The 19,731-nt window shown below is 46.3% G+C and overlaps 1 protein-coding gene across 3 annotated transcripts in view; it reads left to right on the top strand.

Annotated features, from left to right (window-relative positions):
* Positions 1-19,731, top strand: part of LOC101921310 (leucine-rich repeat and fibronectin type III domain-containing protein 1-like protein) — a 53,494-nt gene that overhangs the window by 25,713 nt on the left and 8,050 nt on the right. For 2 of the 3 annotated variants that reach the window (XM_055792486.1, XM_055792488.1), the window contains exon 2: positions 16,033-17,427. In XM_055792486.1, coding sequence (XP_055648461.1) covers positions 16,052-17,427 — 1,376 coding nt within the window. In that variant the 5' untranslated portion in view covers positions 16,033-16,051. Of the gene's footprint in view, positions 1-4,611; positions 4,779-16,032; positions 17,428-19,731 lie in introns of all 3 variants that reach the window. The other variant, XM_055792487.1, reaches the window with a different exon arrangement.

Raw genomic sequence — 19,731 nt, 5'->3', positions numbered from 1 at the left:
AGGCTTGACCTCCAAGAGAAGAAATAAGTATTTAAAAAAAAACAACACAAAAATCCCCAAATCCCCAACCAACCACACGTGGCTACAAACATTTTTAAATATTCAGCCAAGCTGAGCACTGTAAAACACTCCTAAAGATGTTCAGCCCCCATGCTTCCCCGTTTTTATATATATATATATATAAAATATATACAAATATATATATCATATATATATATATAAAATATCTACTATATTCAATATATTATTTAATATATATATAATATATATTTTTTTAAAAGAAAATATATAAATACTTTGCCTCCAAACGCTGTCATTTAAGGAATTTCTCCGATGGCGGTGGGTGGGTGGGGGATAAATAAATAAATAAATCCTTTTTACTCCACCTGAGCCCTGCAGAAGCAGCCACCGTGGAGGATGGGTGATTAATTAATTGCTGAATCCCCCCCCTCCCCCCCCCCCTTGGTCTCCTGCTGGGGGTCACGATCCCCCCGTTAGAGCAAACGCGATTCAGCCGGTGTGTCTTAGCCCGGTCTGAAATGGAAAACTTTTTATTTGTTTGTTATTGCCCGGGTCGTAAAGACCAAGCATGTCATCACAAAGAGGCTGCCAAAATTAAGACAAGCTACAAAGCCGGAGTTAATTGCCCCTCGTAAATATTCTGCCTCCGCTGACAGCTCCTGCGGGATGCGTTGCGCCTTTCGCGGTTTTCAAATCCCATTCACAATTGTTAAAAAAAACAAAAACAACAAAAACAGACATGCACAACCCCCCAAAAAAACCCACCCAAACCTAAAACACAGGCTTGGTTTTGTTTGGGTTATTTATTTTATTTTTTAAAGCCTTCTCCCCATCCTTCACCAGGTTTAATTCTAGCAATAAGCAAAGCTCTAGAGGCTCAGGCTCCCGGCGTCGGTTTGTCTCCTTAGGTGACCTTTTTTCTCCTGCAAGATTTAAAACCAACACCTTATCAGTCCTTTTTGGCTGCTCTGGAGTAAATTTTGCATTTTAGTGGGTTGGTTTTTTGGGTTTTTTTTCAATTTTTGATTATTTTTTTAATATTATTATCATTACTACTTTCCCCACCCCCCTCTGTTTTTTGATGTTGTTTGTAGGACTCCGTTGTCTCACTGCATTTGCAGGATGCCAATGAGCTCACCCTCCGGCTATCTCAGCTTTTCCATCCTCTCCTTCTTTCTGGGAGGACGATGAGCATCCCGCAGATGAGGTGCTCTCTGGAGGCCAAGAGTTGAGTGGCTTTTGGGTTTCGCCTCCTTTATAGCAGATGCTTGTGTGATTATAGAGATTTATTCCCTTTCTTTTGCGGATTTTACGTCTATCCATCTGTCCTGCTGGAGCACTTGAGCCTCCCTGTGTAGAAAGACCACAAAAAAAAAAAAAAAAAGGAAAAAAAAACCCGAAACTCTTTAATTCTCCTCTTCAACTACAAAGCCCAGATCAGTCTCGTATCTGAGGGATGCTTAGTGGTCAGGAATTAATTGCGATACAGAAATATCGTCTCTTGTGGCGGAGGGGCCCCTTGCACGGGATTCATGTTTCAGAAGGGAAGAGTAGCCTTTTAAGCATTGTGTGGCAGATTATGGCCTAATTAAATATTTAACATTTAGTTCTGAAGGGAATGGTGGTAATTTTTGATGCTCAATTTGCTGCAGCCTTTGAGGAGCTCGATTTTTTAAATTTTTTTTTTTTTTCCTTCCCCCAAACGCTTCTGAATCCTTTATCTACAAAGGTCAAAGTGACACTTCAACATGCTCGTTTCTTTTATTTCCCCAGCCCGCCGCCTCTTTTGTGTTTAGAATAAAAATGTCAATCTAGATTAACCTTTGGCATCCTCTTTGTCCTTCAAAGGCAGCGTATCAGCTTTTCTACATGCCCTGGCCGGTGACAAATGCAGCGTAAACTGGAATAAAACTCACGCACACCATCACGTGGCGGCACGCTAGCTACCTTCACACAGTGATTTTTGGTTTGCATGGGTGCCTGAAGTGTGTATTAATTGTTTTGATGAATTTTTAAATTTTTTTTTAAATTAATGTGCCATCTTAGAATATACGCTCAGCAAGCTCCGTTGGATGGAATTGCTTCTCCGTGCGTCTTTGCCTTGCTACAAGATTTTTTTTTTCTATCTGCAGCACAAATAGGCTTCTGGAATGCCATCCCACTAATTAAGGCAAATTAAGAGTGATGGCAGATCTTGTTGGGGAAGTTCCACGTGTAGCGTGACCCATCAGGAAGAAGCACACTGGGTTGCGAACACTCTTGATGGCTTTATGTTAGTAAAGGGAAACCCTCCGCCGCCCCTCGCACCGGTGGGATGCTCTTATAGGCAGCGGTCCTGACGGGCGCGTCAGTGCCCGGCAGGTCTGAGGTGGAGAGAGGAGCTGGGATGGAGGAGAACCCAAGAAGTGGCGTCTTGGCAGCATCAGGACCATCGCTAGGAGCTGTTTGCCGCCCCTCCCCTGCATCTCTGGGCTGTGATGCTGAACGATTTGGAGAAAACAGACGAGTTGTCCATGAGCACAAAGGTTCAGGGATACCTCATGCTTGTAAATTTGCAATTTTGTCCCTTTGAGTAGGGCGCAGGGATGTGCCAGTCTTTACATCTGCCATATATACGTGTTTAACGGGCTTGTTTCTTATTGATTGATCTCAGCGAGGTTTGTTTTGGGTTTTTTTTTTTTTTCTTTTTCCCCTACAAACTTCTGATGTCATGGCACCTATAGCTTCCAGATTTTCTGCATTCATCAGGGAGGGCGGTTGGGACTGATCCTGCTTCAGGCTGATAGAAGAAATTGCGAGCCAGGAGGAAAGGAGCTCACAGTAAGCTTTGGAAAATAGTTCTGAACAATTGCAATTAAAAAAAAAAAAAAAGTTGTTAATCTTGATGCCGGGGGGTTTATAAGTCTCTTTGGAAACGGCTCCATGCTGGGCAGGAATACATGGCTTTGTGGTAGGGTTTCATTATTTCATGAGGCATGCAACAGAGACTGGCTTTTTTTTTTTTTTTTTTCCTCCTTCTTCCCAGCTCTGCGGTGGATTTAAGTCCCAGCAGAAGGTCGAGGCGATGGGGAACCACTGAATAAAACCTGAGTGTTGCAAAAGCAGAGCCCTGCCACATGTAGGTTGCATTTTGTTGGTGGTTCTCCATCCTGCTTCACTTGCCGTGCTGCCTGCGGGCAGTGGATGCTCTTTGCAATGGCAGTCGAGCTTGTGGGGCTACCAAAATTAGTTGGAATTCGGGGTCCTGCTTTGATAGATTATGATTTTTCTAGAAACAGGCAAGGAACGTGTCGAGTGGCACAAACCAAGGAGTTTTCTGCTTATCTCAGAACCTCAGCTTGCCTCTGGGCTGGTGGTGGCTGAGCCCTGCCCCGAAGCCACACGTGCATCCAACATTCCGAGGATGCTCAGCTCCCACCTGACAGCCCTTGCAGCCCAGCATGGCTGGTCCTTTGTAGGTGCCGCTGCTTTAGAAACGCTTGGAGCTGTCAGAGATAAAGGCAGTCGCGTGCTCTCGAGAGACGTAAATGGTGATGGAGAGGGAGAGCGAGGAAGTATCGCTGCCGGTTTTCGGCGCAAAAGGCTTCCTGGTGGCTAACGAAATGGCTTTCAGTGATGCCTCGCAGAGCTCAGCTGCTAAAGCACACTTTGTTGGGTTACAGAAGAGTCTTGCCATCCCGTGCTTGATGGATGATTGCCATCCATGATTTTGCTCAAGCATACCTCCGTTAGTGCCAAATGCAGTCGTTCAAATGCATTAATCCTAAACTAACCCCAGTGTTCCCGTTAATTCCTCAAATGCAAATGAGTGGGACCGCAGTTTAAGCGCGAAGAGTCTTTCCTTTTAAGCAAAGACATTTATTTAAAGTCTGAAACGGTTCGAAACAGCCTCCTCGTTACTCAGGATTAGATTTTGGGCATCCACAGAGGGGTAACTCGATTTATTTTGCACCGTGCAAAGACAAAAGCAATTGTGAAAAGGGAAAAGAAATAAATCGTAACATCCTGATGTTCTGTTGATCTCCGCTCCCCGGTACAGAGTGGGGAAGGAGAGCAATTAGCTTGACAAAAGTTGCGCGGAATTGTGTTGCTCGGGGGCTAATCTCCAGTGCGCTAACCCGAACAACCGGGAGGAAAGGAAGCTGGAGAAGCACGAGATGTTTCTGTAGAAAGGGAGACCTGTTTTTCTCTGCAACCCGCTTTCTTCATATTGAACCAAAGGTGATTTTCATCTGAATATTATTCTTTTGTTAACGTACTGTCTACAAATACTATCATTTCTTTGTCAGCGTAATGACATACTTGCCTGTGTACATACCGAGCATGCAATTTTATGCTTGTTAGACTCTGAATGGTGGGAACGGTGGTGGCATGGGATTTGTAATGAAATTATTGTCTGCCAGCCTTGTTATAAGTGTCATTAGCTGTCACCAATTGTAAAACATTTTTGGCTGGTGAACAGGTGGAAACAGCAGAGTTGGTAACACTTAGTGTTGAACATCTCCTCCGAACAAACGCCCGATAGTAGTAGGTGATCACTTCATGACTCTATGTTTCGTGCCATAAAAATCCCACTTTTCCCTCTTCCAGCCATGCAAGATAGAAGAGCTGATGCATAATGATTTCTTTGTAAGGCGGCGGCTCTGCGATGCCTAGTATCACAACCCGACGTTGATTCAACAGTGACTCAAAGCGGAGAACGCTCCAACCTGAGTCATCAGCAGCATCTCCTGCAGCTGGTCCTTATGTTCATCCCGGTGGGTTCCCGTGCTGCGGGCAGCGCTGTTGGGTTTGAGGTCGCGATTCACGTGGGATGGGCGCCGGGATGACATTTTAAGAGGATGCCAGGAATTGCTGAGAGATGCTTTCTCGGTAGGGGCAGCGGGTGGCACCGGGGGAAGCAGCTGCTCTTCTCGTCACGGCAGCAACAGCAGTCTATAGCGTCCGCGATGCGCAACGTGACGTGGTGTAGCGGTGGGCTCGGCAGCATTCGGTTTAGGGTTGGACTCGATGGTCCATCCTTAAAGGTCTTTTCCAACCTGGGTGATGCCGTGATTCTGGATTTTTATCGCCGCTGAAGGAGCCTGCAAGCGAGGTCAATGGTTTTTTTATCTTATTGTTCCCTGCTCAGTCTCTCTCAGTGCAGTGCAGCGTGCCAGTCCTCCACAGATCACCCCATGCTTAATGTCGCAGCTGAATATATTTCCAGATAATATCAATTACTTCATCGATTCATCAGACTAATCAATAATCAAATAATATAAATTAACCAGAGTGCGGTCTGGCGAGTGTGAATTAATATTCTGTCATGATGACGAGAAAGGGAAAGCCTGCAGAAGTGGTTTCAGAAGGCAGTATTAGGTGGAATTATTAGTACTTATTATTATTTATTAGTAGTATTTATTAGTCATATTTATTATTAGTAGTAGAGAAGCTGCTGTAGCGTGTGCGGCAGGTTCTGGTGGGTTTTGTTCAGTTTGCATTTTGACGGTGGGATGTTACGAGCCAGTAAATCCCAGCTGCTGATATTTCTTCTGCTTTATCCTGAAGAAGTCCCCAACTGGGGACTGCGCGCGTGTGGTTTTGTTGTAAAACCGGAGACACACACCCCAGATCTCATTTTCCAGCCTTGTAACGGTGACCCAAGCGCACGGGCGCAGCGCTGGCACTTCCAATTGTGATGCTAAAGCTCCTTCCTATGCAGGAGGTTTTATTAATTCATAGCGAGATAATTCTGCAGAACTCCAGATTCTCCTCCGCAGAGAAAACTCTGCCGTTCTCCAGGTACTTCCCGAACATTTGCCTTCCAGCTTGGAACATCAGGAAAATTTTCACAGCCCCATTAGGAAAGCTCACGTAGCAGTGGTGGAACTGGGGGGGGGTGGGGGGGTGGGGGGGTGGTGGCCATTGCAGGTGGATCCCTGGCTGATAGCAACTGGGATTCTGCTCTGGGAGGCACTGGGAAAGGGCAGCGTTGTCCCTTTCTGCCAACAGCGAACGCTTCTCTCTAAGGTTTATAAATCCGTGGCAAATGTGCTGGAGCTTGTGGAAGGGAATGATGATTAACAGAGGACTCGGCGCGATGAAATCGGTCCTTCTGAACAGCCTGACCGCTACCGAGTCCCACGATTAATGATGTTAATTCTTTTTGCACGTGGTAAAATCGTTGGTTGTTTTTTTTTTTTCCATTTGCTTTGCAGAGATAGCAGGCGAGTACTTGCGGTATGAAGAATCGTTTCGCATTCAAAGACTTAAGTCATAGGTTTCTAACGGGGGGTGGGGTGGGGTGAGTTCCCCTTCCTCACATCTGACCTTCTCTTACCCTCCTGCCGCTGCTTGTTGTCACTCTTCCATTAAGACGGCTCGAAGAGAATCCGTGAGTCTTTTTTTCTTTTTTTCATGGTGTAACAGAGCTGTCCCAACGTATTTCCTCATAGAGATGGAATGTTCCATAGTGATGGAACGCGTGTAGCTTTCCAGTGGTGATACAACAATTCCTTCGCAGTTCCTGTGCAGCAGGAAAATGCTGCTCCGACAGCCTTGACCGATAAGGCGAGATCATCCAAGAGGTGCCGTGAAACCTGGGACATGCTGGGACGATTTCTTCTTGCAAGGCAGGCTGGAGGCAGATAAGCTTGGAATCCTGGGCTGTAAATCTTCATCGTCCTTAGGTTTGTTCGGCACGGAGGGCTGCAGGGGGTTGTTGCTCCCCAGGTGCAAGGCTTTGCACTTCTTCCCCTTGTAGGACTTAATAAGAGCTGTCAGCTTCTTTCTGCAGCCTGTCGAGATAAGCAGCTAGTTGCGCTGAATTCATCGGCAGAAATGCCAGAACTCGCTGGTGTTCTGTAATCATCGCTCGGAATAGAGCCGCTAATCTCACGAAGGGAAAAATCATAAATTTGTTAATTATTTTTGGGAGACGCTACGGTCGCTAGTTCAGTGAGCGCAGGGTGAATCATCCTTGCTGATGCTTGTGCGAGTGGTTTTACTGGAAAACACATGAACGTGGGGCTGGGGTGGGCTGTGGACATCCCCCGGTGTCAGGTCACGGAGCGTTGCGAGTGCGATTTGTAAACCCAAATGTGGACGGTGGTGGGAGGATCTGGGGGAAGTTTGGTGCAGGGTTGGCTGAAGTGATCCCGAGGTGGCTGGAACCCCCTGCAAGGGTCGCACGCCCCTCTCCAAAGGTGCCGTGCGATGGAAGAAAGTGGCCATCGCCTCCGTGTTACACCAGCACGAGTAGGATCCTAGAATCATCATAGAAGAGTTTGGGTTGGAAAGGACATTTCAAGGTCAGGGACATCTGCACCCAGAGCAGTTTGCTCGGAGGCCCCGTCCAACCTGACCTTGAACACTTCCAACGATGGGGCGTCTCCCACGACCCTGGGCAACCCGTGCCGATGTCCCACCACCCTTGTAAAACAACTTCTTCCTTATGTCTAAGCCCGAATCTCCCCTTTTCGATGTAAAACCATTCCCCCTTGTCCTGTTGCAACAGGCCCTGCTAAAAAGTCCATCCCCATCTTTCTTACAAGCCCCCTTGAAGTATGGAAAGGTTCCATAAGGTCTCTCCAGAGCCTTTTCTTCTCCAGGCTGAACAACCCCAGCTCCCCCAGCCTGTCCTCATAGCAGGGCTGCTCCAGCCCCCTGCCCATCTCGGCAGTCCCCCTGGACCGTGTCTCTCCTGTGCTGAGGACCCCAGAGCTGGGGGCAGAATCATCTCCCTTGACCTGCTGGCCAAAGGTAGGAAATGCAAACACGGTGCTAAAAATTCTGTTGCAAAGTTCTGTGCCTGAGGGCTGCCACCAAGCTGGTTGTGTTTCGTGCAGCTGGTGCACGAGTTGGTTGTGTTTCATGCAGCTTCTGCACGAGTTGGTTGTGTTTCATGCAGCTGGTGCATGAGTTGGTTGCGTTTCATGCAGCTGGTGCATGAGTTGGTTGCTTTTGATGCAGCTGGTACATGAGTTGGTTGTGTTTCATGCAGCTGGTGCATGAGTTGGTTGCTTTTGATGCAGCTGGTGCACGAGTTGGTTGTGTTTCATGCAGCTTCTGCACGAGTTGGTTGTGTTTCATGCAGCTGGTGCATGAGTTGGTTGCGTTTCATGCAGCTGGTGCATGAGTTGGTTGCTTTTGATGCAGCTGGTGCATGAGTTGGTTGTGTTTCATGCAGCTGGTGCACGAGTTGGTTGCGTTTCATGCAGCTGGTGCATGAGTTGGTTGCTTTTGATGCAGCTGGTGCATGAGTTGGTTGTGTTTCATGCAGCTGGTGCACGAGTTGGTTGCGTTTCATGCAGCTGGTGCATGAGTTGGTTGCTTTTGATGCAGCTGGTGCATGAGTTGGTTGTGTTTCATGCAGCTGGTGCATGAGTTGGTTGCTTTTGATGCAGCTTCTGCACGAGTTGGTTGTGTTTCATGCAGCTGCTGCATGAGTTGGTTGTGTTTCATGCAGCTTCTGCACGAGTTGGTTGCTTTTGATGCAGCTGGTGCACGAGTTGGTTGTGTTTCATGCAGCTTCTGCACGAGTTGGTTGCGTTTCATGCAGCTGGTGCACGAGTTGGTTGCTTTTGATGCAGCTGGTGCATGAGTTGGTTGTGTTTCATGCAGCTGCTGCATGAGTTGGTTGCTTTTGATGGAGCTGCTGCATGAGTTGGTTGCTTTTGATGCAGCTGCTGCACGAGTTGGTTGCTTTTGATGCAGCTGGTGCATGAGTTGGTTGCTTTTGATGGAGCTGCTGCATGAGCATCGCTCCGCTGGAAGTCAGAAAACCCCACTGCTTGTTAAGGAAAGCAGCCTGAAGCCTGCAGGGACATGTGCCACCTCTCACAGGTATGCTTATCGGGATGCCGCGGCTCCTGGCACCGCAGCACTTCGGCAGCGTGCCATTCGTAATTGGCCCCTTTTTGCTATTTTTAGCACCGGTGCCTTAGATCGCTGGCTTCTAACGCGGAGGCTTGTGGAGCTTTGGGCAGCCCCTTCTCCCTCTGTTTTAGCAGCAAGTGCATTAACAGAACATTGTGAAGAGGGTTTTACACGGGCATGCAAGTCTGCATACCTTTTTTTCTCCTTTTTTTCTTTTTGTTCTCCCTCTCTGTCTTTTCCCCTTCCTTTTTTCTTCCCCCCCCCCCCCCTTTTTCTTTTTCTTTTTTTTCCTTCTCTTTTTCTCTCTGGCAGAAGAAGAGTTAATGGCTGGTTGCAGCAAGCTGTCCTTTAGGAAGGGAGCGAGCAGCAGGCAATGCGATACCTGCTTGGGATGAGTTTTATTCTATATGTTCCATCTCTCTCTGTATCCATACTGCAAAGCCTTGATGAAATTCACGGGTTTGTGGACTTCCCACCCTTAGCGATCTAAATCACTGCAGATCAGAGGGCAGAAAGTGCTGTGGTTCACTAAGGTTTTGTGCTTCCAGAAGCTTCCCCATGCAGTATGCACCCCTGAGGCTGATACTTGCATGAGCTTGGAGGCTGGTGTGCGGTGAGACGTGAAACCAGGGGAACCAAGGGGCTGACAGGGGGCTGCAGGTTGGTGAGGAGCTGGTGGAGGTGGATCACCTGCTGAATGTGAGCAGGGGGAGAGCAGGAGCTGCAACAGCATCTGCTGAGCGTGGTCTGCAAGGAGGAAGGTGGAATATCCATCTACCCACCACCTCCCAGCGCATCTTCCGCCATTCGATACCTCTCAAAGCAATTTGTGGTTTCCCGCGTGTGGCAGGATGCTGGAAGGGGGTTCGGAAGGAGGAGAGGTCAGAACTAGACCTCTGGTGTGTTTTATGCTGGTCCAAGCAATGAAGGGTTTATGTGAGGCGTGGCGTGGCAGCCCACAGCTTCCAGGTTGGTTGGAAAGCTCTTCTAGAAGGCGTCACAGTTCGTTGCGACAACAGGAGACTAAATTAACTGTAGAAATTAGGACCGTGCTCAAGTGACCAGGGAAGGCTGCAGAGCGTGCAGGGACGGGTCTTTGTCTATCTGAATGCTCAGTGTTAAACATCTGAAGGGCAATTAACCATGCCGCAGTTATTATCTGTCCGTATCAGAATGAAGTCCTACGTGATGGAGGCTGAAGACCCTTGACTCACCTTCCCATCCTCTCCACCCGGAGAAGGATGTTTTATGGCATTTTAATGTTGCGGAGGTTCAAGTATGTCTAGAAGCTATCCACGAAAGGTCTGCTCAGGCCCTTCTAACAAGATTTCAGTTTAAGCAGCAAAAGTTCCCCTTTTCGGTGTCATAAAGAGCCGTTTGTGTTTTTATAGTCTTGTAAAATGTGTCACCAGATTGCTTCAAGACTATCCTAAAATAAAAATTCCAAGAACATCTTTGGGGAGTTGAGAGAGTCTAAAAGCTGTGGCTGCAGTTTGGTACACGGTGTTTGCAGAGAAGAGTCCTCCACTTCCATCATGCCTTTCTTCCTAAATTTCCAGGTGCTTAAAGACCATTTTTTTTGCTTTGATATAAGGCCACGATGTTTCCATCCTCCTGGTGGGAAGTTCTAACCAGGACCCGTTTTCTAATACCAAGCTACAAACTTTGGGGGTTTCTGCTGGCATTGATCCACCATACCCAACGGGGGCCAAGGACCTGTTCCATCAGGGATCTAATTTGCCTTTCCTGAGTAAGAAGGTGTGATCTAAACTCTACAGCATTTTCCTACTGGGATCATCACGCCTTTCCCTTGAAGGAATGTTTTTGAGCATCGTAACAAATCAAAGAATCAACCTCCGAGAAAAACGCGCGTTCATCTTAAATTCACCGTCCCATCGGAACAATGTGCTTTATGTGTTTCCTTTTTTTGTTTTTTTTTTTTTAATGTGTCAAAGGGGGGATGTTAAGGGTTGGATAATCCCCAACAGTCCTTGCACAAGTGGGAATTCTCTGCAATTTCCCGGATGCTGGAAGAGCATCACCTGCAGCGTGAAGTTCAGATCGGCCAACGGCGCAACTCTTTTGTGCACCCCGGTACAAGAAGCAGCAGGCGGTGAAACCAGCAAGGTAAAACCGATGTGTAAAATCAGTGGGACTCAGTAGTGAGGTGTGTTGCAATTCATAATAGATCTTCCAATCAAGAATGAATGCTTCTAATTACTAATATTGGCTTGTGTTTGAGCGTAGCCTCCATGAAGGATACACAGCATCGCTAAGAATAGATCATTTATCGGTGCGGTAGCTCTGAAGCAGCATTACCTCCAGGCTGCCTGCACCAGAAGCTGCTCTGTCCTTAAATAAAAAATGTCAATATATATAATTCCCCCTCTGCTTTTCGTCAAGTACATCTTCAGGAGACCTTGGACCATTCATCAAAACCCACAGGAGCTATTTCAGTTTCCTCATTTCTATCGGCGTCCTGGCTGCCTCGACCGTAGATTAAATGGCTCCAGCTCAGGATTTTCCGTGGGGGGATAAAAGATCAGCAGAGCTCATCATGACCCTCGGAGGAAGGAAGGAGATGGAGGGAGGGAGTGCAGGTAGTCACACGATAAATCCACGAAGCGTTTAACCTTTTGGTGGTAATTCCTTCTGTACCTTCCTCGGGATACGGTACGGACTAAAGCTTAGGAAACGGAACAGAATCCAGCTTTGGTTTGGGATTTTTTTTTTTTTTGCGGGGGGACAAACCCAAGGGCAATGAAACAGCCCAACAACAAAACAAACAAACAAACAAAAATTATTTTGGGGCCTGCTGATACAGATGGCTGAAATAAGTGAGACAAAAAAAAGAAAGAGGTGAAAGTTCTTGCGGTGCTTTTACTTCTGGTTTTCCTGTTCCGCACCACTGCAGTGCGAGTTAGAAATGTGATTTTTTATGTGTTATAAATATAATTCCCCGGTGCCATCGACTGGAGGAGGGGTAGGCAACAACCATGCGCAGGTGGGTATTGTTTGTGCCACCTTACGATGAGAAAGGAAAAGGCAAACACGTTCCCTGCATAGCTGACGTGTCTGAGAAATAACGTGAAATAATGAGAAAAAAAGAAAAAAGAATAAATATTCTATGTTTCGTTATATTTAATAGTCAATGGTTTGATTTTCCTGTTAACGCTGTGAACTAAATTAGGAAAAAAAAATGAAAAAAAATGACCACCAAACCCTGCTAATATTAATTATCGTGGTGATTTGGGCGAGCAGATTTGCAGCTCCTCTGCTTTATGTCCAAGCGTATCCAGAGAGGTATTTCTTGGAAATTTAAAAATTTTAATTTTAAATTAAAAAAAAAAAGGGGGGGGGGGATTAGCAAGGCACTTCTTGGACAGTTGTTGGATGTGTTTCTTTTTCTTGCTCATTTACAGGTGGGGCAAGCATCCCCAAATTAAGTGCATTATGACTTGCTGGTGAATTAAATAGACTTTATTTCCAACGTGGTGGTTAATTCTGGATCAGAAAAGGGCAACGATAAAGCCTCCCTCAAGAAAAAGCTGCTTTTTTTGGTGGTTTTTTTTTTCCTTCTACTGATGCAGATGGCGAGCACCTGCCTCGTGTGATGAGCAGGTTGTCACGGCAGTACGACAATCAAAAGAACCATGGAAAAATGTGGAAAACCAGCAGGAGGGCACATCTTGGAAGAGGCAGAGATGGAGGGGGTGGCTGCGTTAGCCACGCCACATCTGGGTGTGGAGTGGTTGGGGGCTGCGCTCTACACGGGAGTCAGGAACCCCATTCGGTGGGGGACGAGCCGAAAAAACACAGAGGTAGCTGCATCCCTGAAACACCACGGAACGATGCAGGTGGATGCCGAATAGACGCAGCGTAAACGGGGATAGGCTGGAAACCACGGACCCGAGTATATTTCGCTAGTAACGGCAGTCAGATGAATAGCGGGGTGCAAGGGAAGGAAGCGGGTTACGCTGAAATAAATGTGTTGCATCGAAGAAAGGCGCCGTTCCCTTGCAAAGGCACTTGATAAAGGACCAGGTTTTTTGGGTTTTTTTTGAAGATGGAATTTCTTCCTTAAAGCTGGTGAAATAGTATCTTTACGCATCATTGTTCACACCGTGTTTGTGTTTTGCAGAGGGTAAAAAATCTCTATACCGTGGTACCGACTTAAAGCTGTCAAAAATCTGTTCTATCTACAGCAGAGGCAACTGGAACTCTTCCCAGCGGAACACCATTAACAGGCCAGGAGCTGGGAATAGTTGGGACTCAATATCCTTTCCTTTAAATATCATTTCAACTACAAATGGCAACCGGTGGTAACCTAGTAGTAGGAAAATAGCAAAGCCCCCTGTGTCTCTGCACGCACCTTGAACCTGACCCCCTGTTGTAGGTCCCTTCCAACTGGAACTGTTCCATTCTGTAGGTCTTGATTACTTTGGAATTAAATGCCTTCCTCAACTGATGATTTTTTTGTGCAAACTTCAAGCTGCGGATGGTAATTGAGGAGATGAGTCAAGAAGCAACAGTTCAGAGAAGTTTCCCCACCCCCATGTCCTACATCTGTGTCTTTTAAGTGTGAAATACATTTCTTTGACTGCCTTCTGTTGAGGTGGCGGGTATTAAACTGTCTTTAAAAATATTGCTGTATTATCAGGCCATCAGGTGTGTTCCTGACGTGGTTTTTAGGCTTTTAACATGAATCCAGAGCAGTGGCGGTTAACTCCCTTGCACGCGGCTTTTCTTTACGAGTCACAATTTCCTTGCAACGCGTCGCGTAGTTTGTAAGAGCAATCGCACCCTGGTCATGGTTGGCTGTAAAATCATTAATTTTAGTGCCGTGGTTTCACGTTAGTAGCATTTAATTATTTTTTAACGGAGTAATGTTTTAAGGGAAGTGGGTTTGTACTGGTTTCTTACAGCCCAGGTGGCAGTTAATCCACTAAAATGGTATTAATATTTGCTAATGACAAAATGAAGGAATTGCAATGTTGCACAGCAGCCTGGTTTCAGATAATTGCACATCCCTTAATCGTTTGTACCTAACAGGAGTGAAGAGATGGACGCATTAGAAGCGAGAAGGGTTTGGAGTGCAGGATGGAGTGATGGCAGAGATGGGTTTCTTTCAAAAAGGCGAATATTTGAAAGATGAAGCTTGTAGTGGACCATATTAAATATTATGAAAAATGATCAGGAAGCGAGAAATTACTAAGGGGATGCTCGTTAGGAAAAATCATAAGCATAAAGTGAACTAGCTTTGTGCAAAACTCTACCATAGGACCCTCACACCGTGCTCTAACCATTCAGAAGTTTTGGAGAGGGTTTGGTTGATGGCTTTTTCATTATTTTTTTTAAAATTTTCTCTTTTTTTTTCTCTTTTTTTCATTTATTTTTTACAAAATTCTTTGCAGTCACTTGATCAGAATTGCATTCAAGATTGACCTCTAATAAGACAACGCGTAGCACTGGTTAAAAGGTTTAGACAGAGTTTCGTGCTCTGTGAATTGAAATAATAATAATGTGTAAGCAGTGGGTTGATTTAAATAACCTTTTTCCCCTTCTGTGGAGCTCTAAATTTGATCTAACCAAACTAATTTCCAGGCTCTGCAACTGTCATGCCGCAATTCTGGATCTTAAAGATCCGTCAGCCTGTAAAAGAGCTCTGGCTCGTGGAAATCATTAAAGTAAAACAAAACAACAACAACAAAAAAAAACCAAAACAAACAAACAAACAAAAAAAAAACCCCACAAAACAACCCACAAACCTACCGTAAGGATCTTTTGCACCCCTGTAATCAAAGGTTTCGGTGGTCTCTTTTACAAATAGCTGACTCAGCAGATTTTGCCGTTGACCCTTGCTTTGTGCTACACCCAGAACCTCACCTTATGCCATGTTTCTTGCTCTCAGGGGTGGTGGTTGACTGGTTTTGCACCGTGTTTACGTGCTGTATGAAGGAATTATGACATCAAAGTCACCAGCTGTGATCTCTCGTGCGCTGCAGCTTGCGCGTGATGCGAAGCCACGTGTGCTTGCCTGCAGAAACACCACACCCCTTTAGTTAGGAGTAGGATTGGCCAGCTGAAGTTTGGAAATACCAGGACACTCACACGGAACACATAGTTTCCGTATGTTGTAGACTGGGAGGTTTACCTTTCCTGGTTGCTCAAGTCGCCACGCTTCAAGCTTAGCAATTTTCCAGCCAGCTGGAGGTAAAATAAGAATGAAAATCTACCCTTGGTATAGCAGGCAAGCATTTCCGAGACAATGGGAAAGAACTTGGCATAGGCAAGATTTCACAGAGGTAATTTCATTGACCAAAGCCATGTGCAATTATGAAATTTATTTTTCTGAAGCTGCTACCTGTGCCACACAGAAAAAAAAAAAAAAAAAAGAAAAAAACAATATATACCTGCTTCTCTGAGCGTGGCTTTGCTTTTCAAAAATGCCTTTGAAGGTATTTCTCCTCCTTATTAGAAGTTTTAGATCTTTGCCACCTCCTGAGAAAAAAAACCCAAACCTTGTCCTTATTAACACCCATTTCTGCAAAGAGCTCAGTCCTCGGAGGGGCACAGTGAGCTGGAGAGGTATGCCAAAAAAGCTGTTGGACATCAGTAATGGCAAAAATAATAATGAGGGGAGCATAATCACGAAGTAATGGAGCGATGCGCTGGGTGAAATAAGGTTCTGGCCCCAGCGAACAGTAAGATCTGCCTAGAGAAAGTGACGTAGACTGTGCTTTTAACCTAAAAAATCTTGTATATTTATTTGCTTTCCCCACCCCCGTCGCATTCCTCTCACTAAGTAGCGGCTTCACGTCTTGCTTCGTTCCACCCAGTCGGTTGTGAAGAGCCGCCAGGAGGTAGCGGTAACCCCGTCATCGCATCCCAGAGCAGCAGCAGTGATGGAGCCGTGCCTCACAGTCCGAAGGGATGCTGTGGGCGGGGGCGAGCAGAGCCAAACCAGCGCAGGACGCAAAGCTCTTAGCTCTAAACCCATCCAAATTAACTTCAGTCATTTCCTTGTGTTTCCACAGGTGGACTCATAATGAAAACTTCAATGTAAACCTATTTCTAACACCGAATCAAAATATATTTACATGGATTTCTTCTTTTTTTTTTTTTTTTTTTCTTCCTCCCCCCCTCCTTTAGGTCTGTTATTTTTCTTACGATGGAAAGGCTGGTTGTCTATCTACTGGTAATTAGCACAGCTGTGAAGGCCATGATGTGTCCCAAAAGATGCATGTGTCAAAACCTGTCTCCATCCTTCACAATTCTCTGTACGAAGACGGGGCTCCTCTTTGTGCCCCCCAGTATCGACAGGAGAACGGCAGAGCTAAGGTTGATGGATAACTTTATCACGACGCTTAGGAGGAAAGATTTTGCAAATATGACGAATCTAATTCATTTGACGCTGTCAAGGAATACAATAAGTCAAATCATGCCTTATGCATTTTTTGATCTTAAAGGTCTTCACGCCTTGCACTTGGATAGTAATAGGCTGACTTACATCAACGAAGACCATTTCAAAGGTTTAATTAACCTCCGGCATTTAATACTCAGTAACAATCAATTAAACTATATTTCTCCCGGGTCATTGGACGACTTCATTGAGACAATTGAAGATTTGGACCTGTCCTACAACAACCTCGTGAATGTTCCTTGGGAAACAATTGCCAAACTTTCTAACGTCAATACGGTCAGTTTGGATCATAATCTCATCGAGTTTGTGCCGGAGGGAATCTTCTCAAACCTTCACAAGCTTGCCCGTCTGGACATGACCTCCAACAAGCTGAAAAAGATCCCTCCCGATCCTTTGTTTTCCAGAATACCGGTGTACGCCAAGTCCAAAGGGTCGCCGCTGTCGTCCCTGGTGCTGAGCTTCGGGGGGAACCCTTTGCACTGCAACTGCGAACTGGTGTGGCTGAGGCGTCTCACCAGAGAAGATGACCTAGAGACCTGCGCCTCCCCGCCAGAACTGATGGGCAAATACTTCTGGTCAATTAAAGAGGAGGAATTTGTCTGCGAACCCCCGATGATAACACACCGAACCCCCAAACTCACGGCGACGGAAGGCCAAAGCATCTCGTTGAAGTGTAAAGCGGTTGGAGATCCGGATCCCTACGTCCGATGGATCTCACCCGACGGGAAGCTGGTCTCTAACACATCTAGGACGGTTTCTTATGAGAACGGTACTCTGGATATTTTGGTGACTTCTTTGACCGACAAGGGCACGTTTACCTGCATAGCATCGAATGCTGCGGGAGAGTCGACGGCGCCGGTCGAGCTCCTCGTTACCCCATACCCTAACCTCGCCAACAGCACCAACTGCGACAAAGACGCGGAGCCTGGCCCTTCAGATATCCTCATCTCTGCCAAGTCCAGCTTTCCAAACGAAACGAAGGCTCAGCAAGAGAAGGCGGTCGTGGTGGCTGAGCTGACGTCGTCCTCCGCCCTCATCCAGTGGCCTTCTCAGCATCACCTCCCTGGGATCCGAATGTACCAGATCCAGTATAACAGCTCTGCCGATGACATCCTAGTGTACAGGTAACGCTGCTCGTGTACCTGCGCTCGTGCCCCTCTGAAGTAGCTGGTGGAAGTAAAGGAGAAAGGGTAGCATCGCTTGATATCCTCCGCGTAACGGAGGGGATGAGGGAGCAGTCGTTGCCGGAGACTTTGCTTGTTCAACTCCCCTTGTTGAGGAGTTACGCCGTTAAAACTAATAACTGCGCTGCCTCTTGAGGGTCTCTAAACTCTTTACAGATGTAATTAAGTTTCATAGTCCGGTTTAATGGACCAAGTGAAGCTGATGAGCAATCTCTTAGTTGTTAACATGGAAGGAAATTGAGATGGAGATTTTAGTTACCTTTTATGCTGATTGAGAGTAATTATTTTGCTTTAAAAATATGGGGAAGAGAGAAAAAAAGTCAGGATGCCCAAAGTTACGAGGTGCCCAAAGCAACAGGGACACGGCCGTACGGCGTCCTACTGACCCTTTGCCCCCACATGCCTCCTTTTCCCCGTTTTTGTGGTGTCCTGAGGATAAAACTCACCGGTGTGAGCTGGACACCGCACAGAAAGCTTTAGGTTATGCAATTTGTGCGTGTTTCGCATTTAATTGGTAAAATTTACTTGGGGGATAACTCTTGGATAGCAAGTCTCAATGGACAGCATGCAGATTTATAGCCATTTATAGCCGTTTATAGTGATTTATAGCATTTTATAGCCGCTGCCCTGCGCAGGGGTGGCTGAGTTCTTGATTATCTGCCTTTCTGTTTCTAGGCTTTGATTAGTGATTAACAGGGGGGTAGAAGGGATAGGGATGGGCGGAATGACTTTAAAGCAGGAGCAAGCATTTGATTCAGATGAAATGTTTCATGGTTGTGTGCTTCAGGAGGATGATAACCTCTCCAAGCTGAGTGATGATAATTTTTTTTTTTTTTTTTTTTTTTTTAACGTAATGCCATTGTTGGCACTGAAGCTTGGAGCAAGCGAAAGGAGAATGATACTTGATAACTAAAGAAATACACCTAAAAGCCAGGGTTGAAACATACCGCTTTAGTAAGCAGCCCCCTAAGGAAAGGGACGCAGGATAGTTGTTCTGCTGGGGTTCCTGTTTCAAATGCCCACCACTACGAGCAAATTCTTGTAAATAATTTTTTTTAAAAAAGTAAATAAATAAAAAAAAATGGAACCGGGTATGAAAATTGTGTGAAGTCCTGGAAATAGACATTTCGCTTCCCAGTCACTTGGGATTTTCGGGAGCCTTATGTTAAAACGCCCATCCCCAGAGTCTCTCTGAGGAAGGATGCCATCCATCCTCCCGTTGTCACGGCTACGAGCTAGCGAGGAAGCAGGAGGACCGGGCGAGGGTAAGCAAGGGTCTCTTAAGGAGGGGGTGGGAGGATGCCTTGTTGGTATCTGATGGGGCTGGTGAGGAGCTGGCTGGAAGATGAGGCCTCGTTTCGTTGTCAGCTGCGAGAACATTTGTGACATCGCTGTTTGGAAGGAGTGCAGAGTTGTGAAACGAAGGGAAACATGAAGCAGAGACGTCTCTGTCACTGTGGCTGGGGTTTCTAGAGGGATTTTATCCCATTTTCCCACTAGGAAGTAAAGCAAAGCAAGCCAGGAGAAGCAGCTAGAGCCAGTGGGTGCATTGCAGGCATGGCCAGTAGTGCAAGAGAGTTCTTTAATGGGATTTTTCACCCTCTGCCGTAACAGCTGGTCAGCCGACTTGGCAGCCTTCGTGCAATTGCAGCAATTCATTCTCCATGAGTTTTAAACTTTCCAGAGCCTCTAAAAATAAATGAGTGACTCATGTGGTGGCTGGTTAATAAATCTGTACAGAATTGAGTCAACTGCTGCTGCTTCTGCTGAATGGCCTTGCTCCCGAAGAAGAGCTATGGGGAAAAAAATGGGGACAAATACTCCGTCTGCATGCCCCTTTCTTGGCTTAACCGAGAGGCTCAGGTTGGTAGCAAAACCCTAAAATACTTCATGTTTCAAATCACCGAGCAGCGATTTCAAATAATGCAGTGTAGTAGGATAACGAGCCTCTCAAAGATGAAAATTCATGGTTCTTGTTCAGTTCCCACCAGCAGGTAATCATCAAATACAGATCCTTAATGGAGGCTCTGCGCTATAGCGAGAGGAATGATAATTGGGCAGCAATTATGCGTTTGGGGTTATCTGAACGACTGCTACCGCTGTCAATGTTGGAGTGGCTGGAGCACTCCTGGTGAACCAGGAGCCCCCAGATGTGTTTGCCGACCCTTGGCATGGTCCAGAGCCCCCCTCGGCCCCCGTGGTTCTGGTTGTGGCCCATGAACATCTGTATCACGGAGTCAGCCT

This window comes from Falco peregrinus, chromosome 20 (genome assembly GCF_023634155.1).
Source record: "Falco peregrinus isolate bFalPer1 chromosome 20, bFalPer1.pri, whole genome shotgun sequence".
NCBI lineage: Eukaryota > Metazoa > Chordata > Aves > Falconiformes > Falconidae > Falco > Falco peregrinus.
Note: the sequence above shows the minus strand (reverse complement) of the source record. Positions and strands in the feature narration are given on the sequence as shown.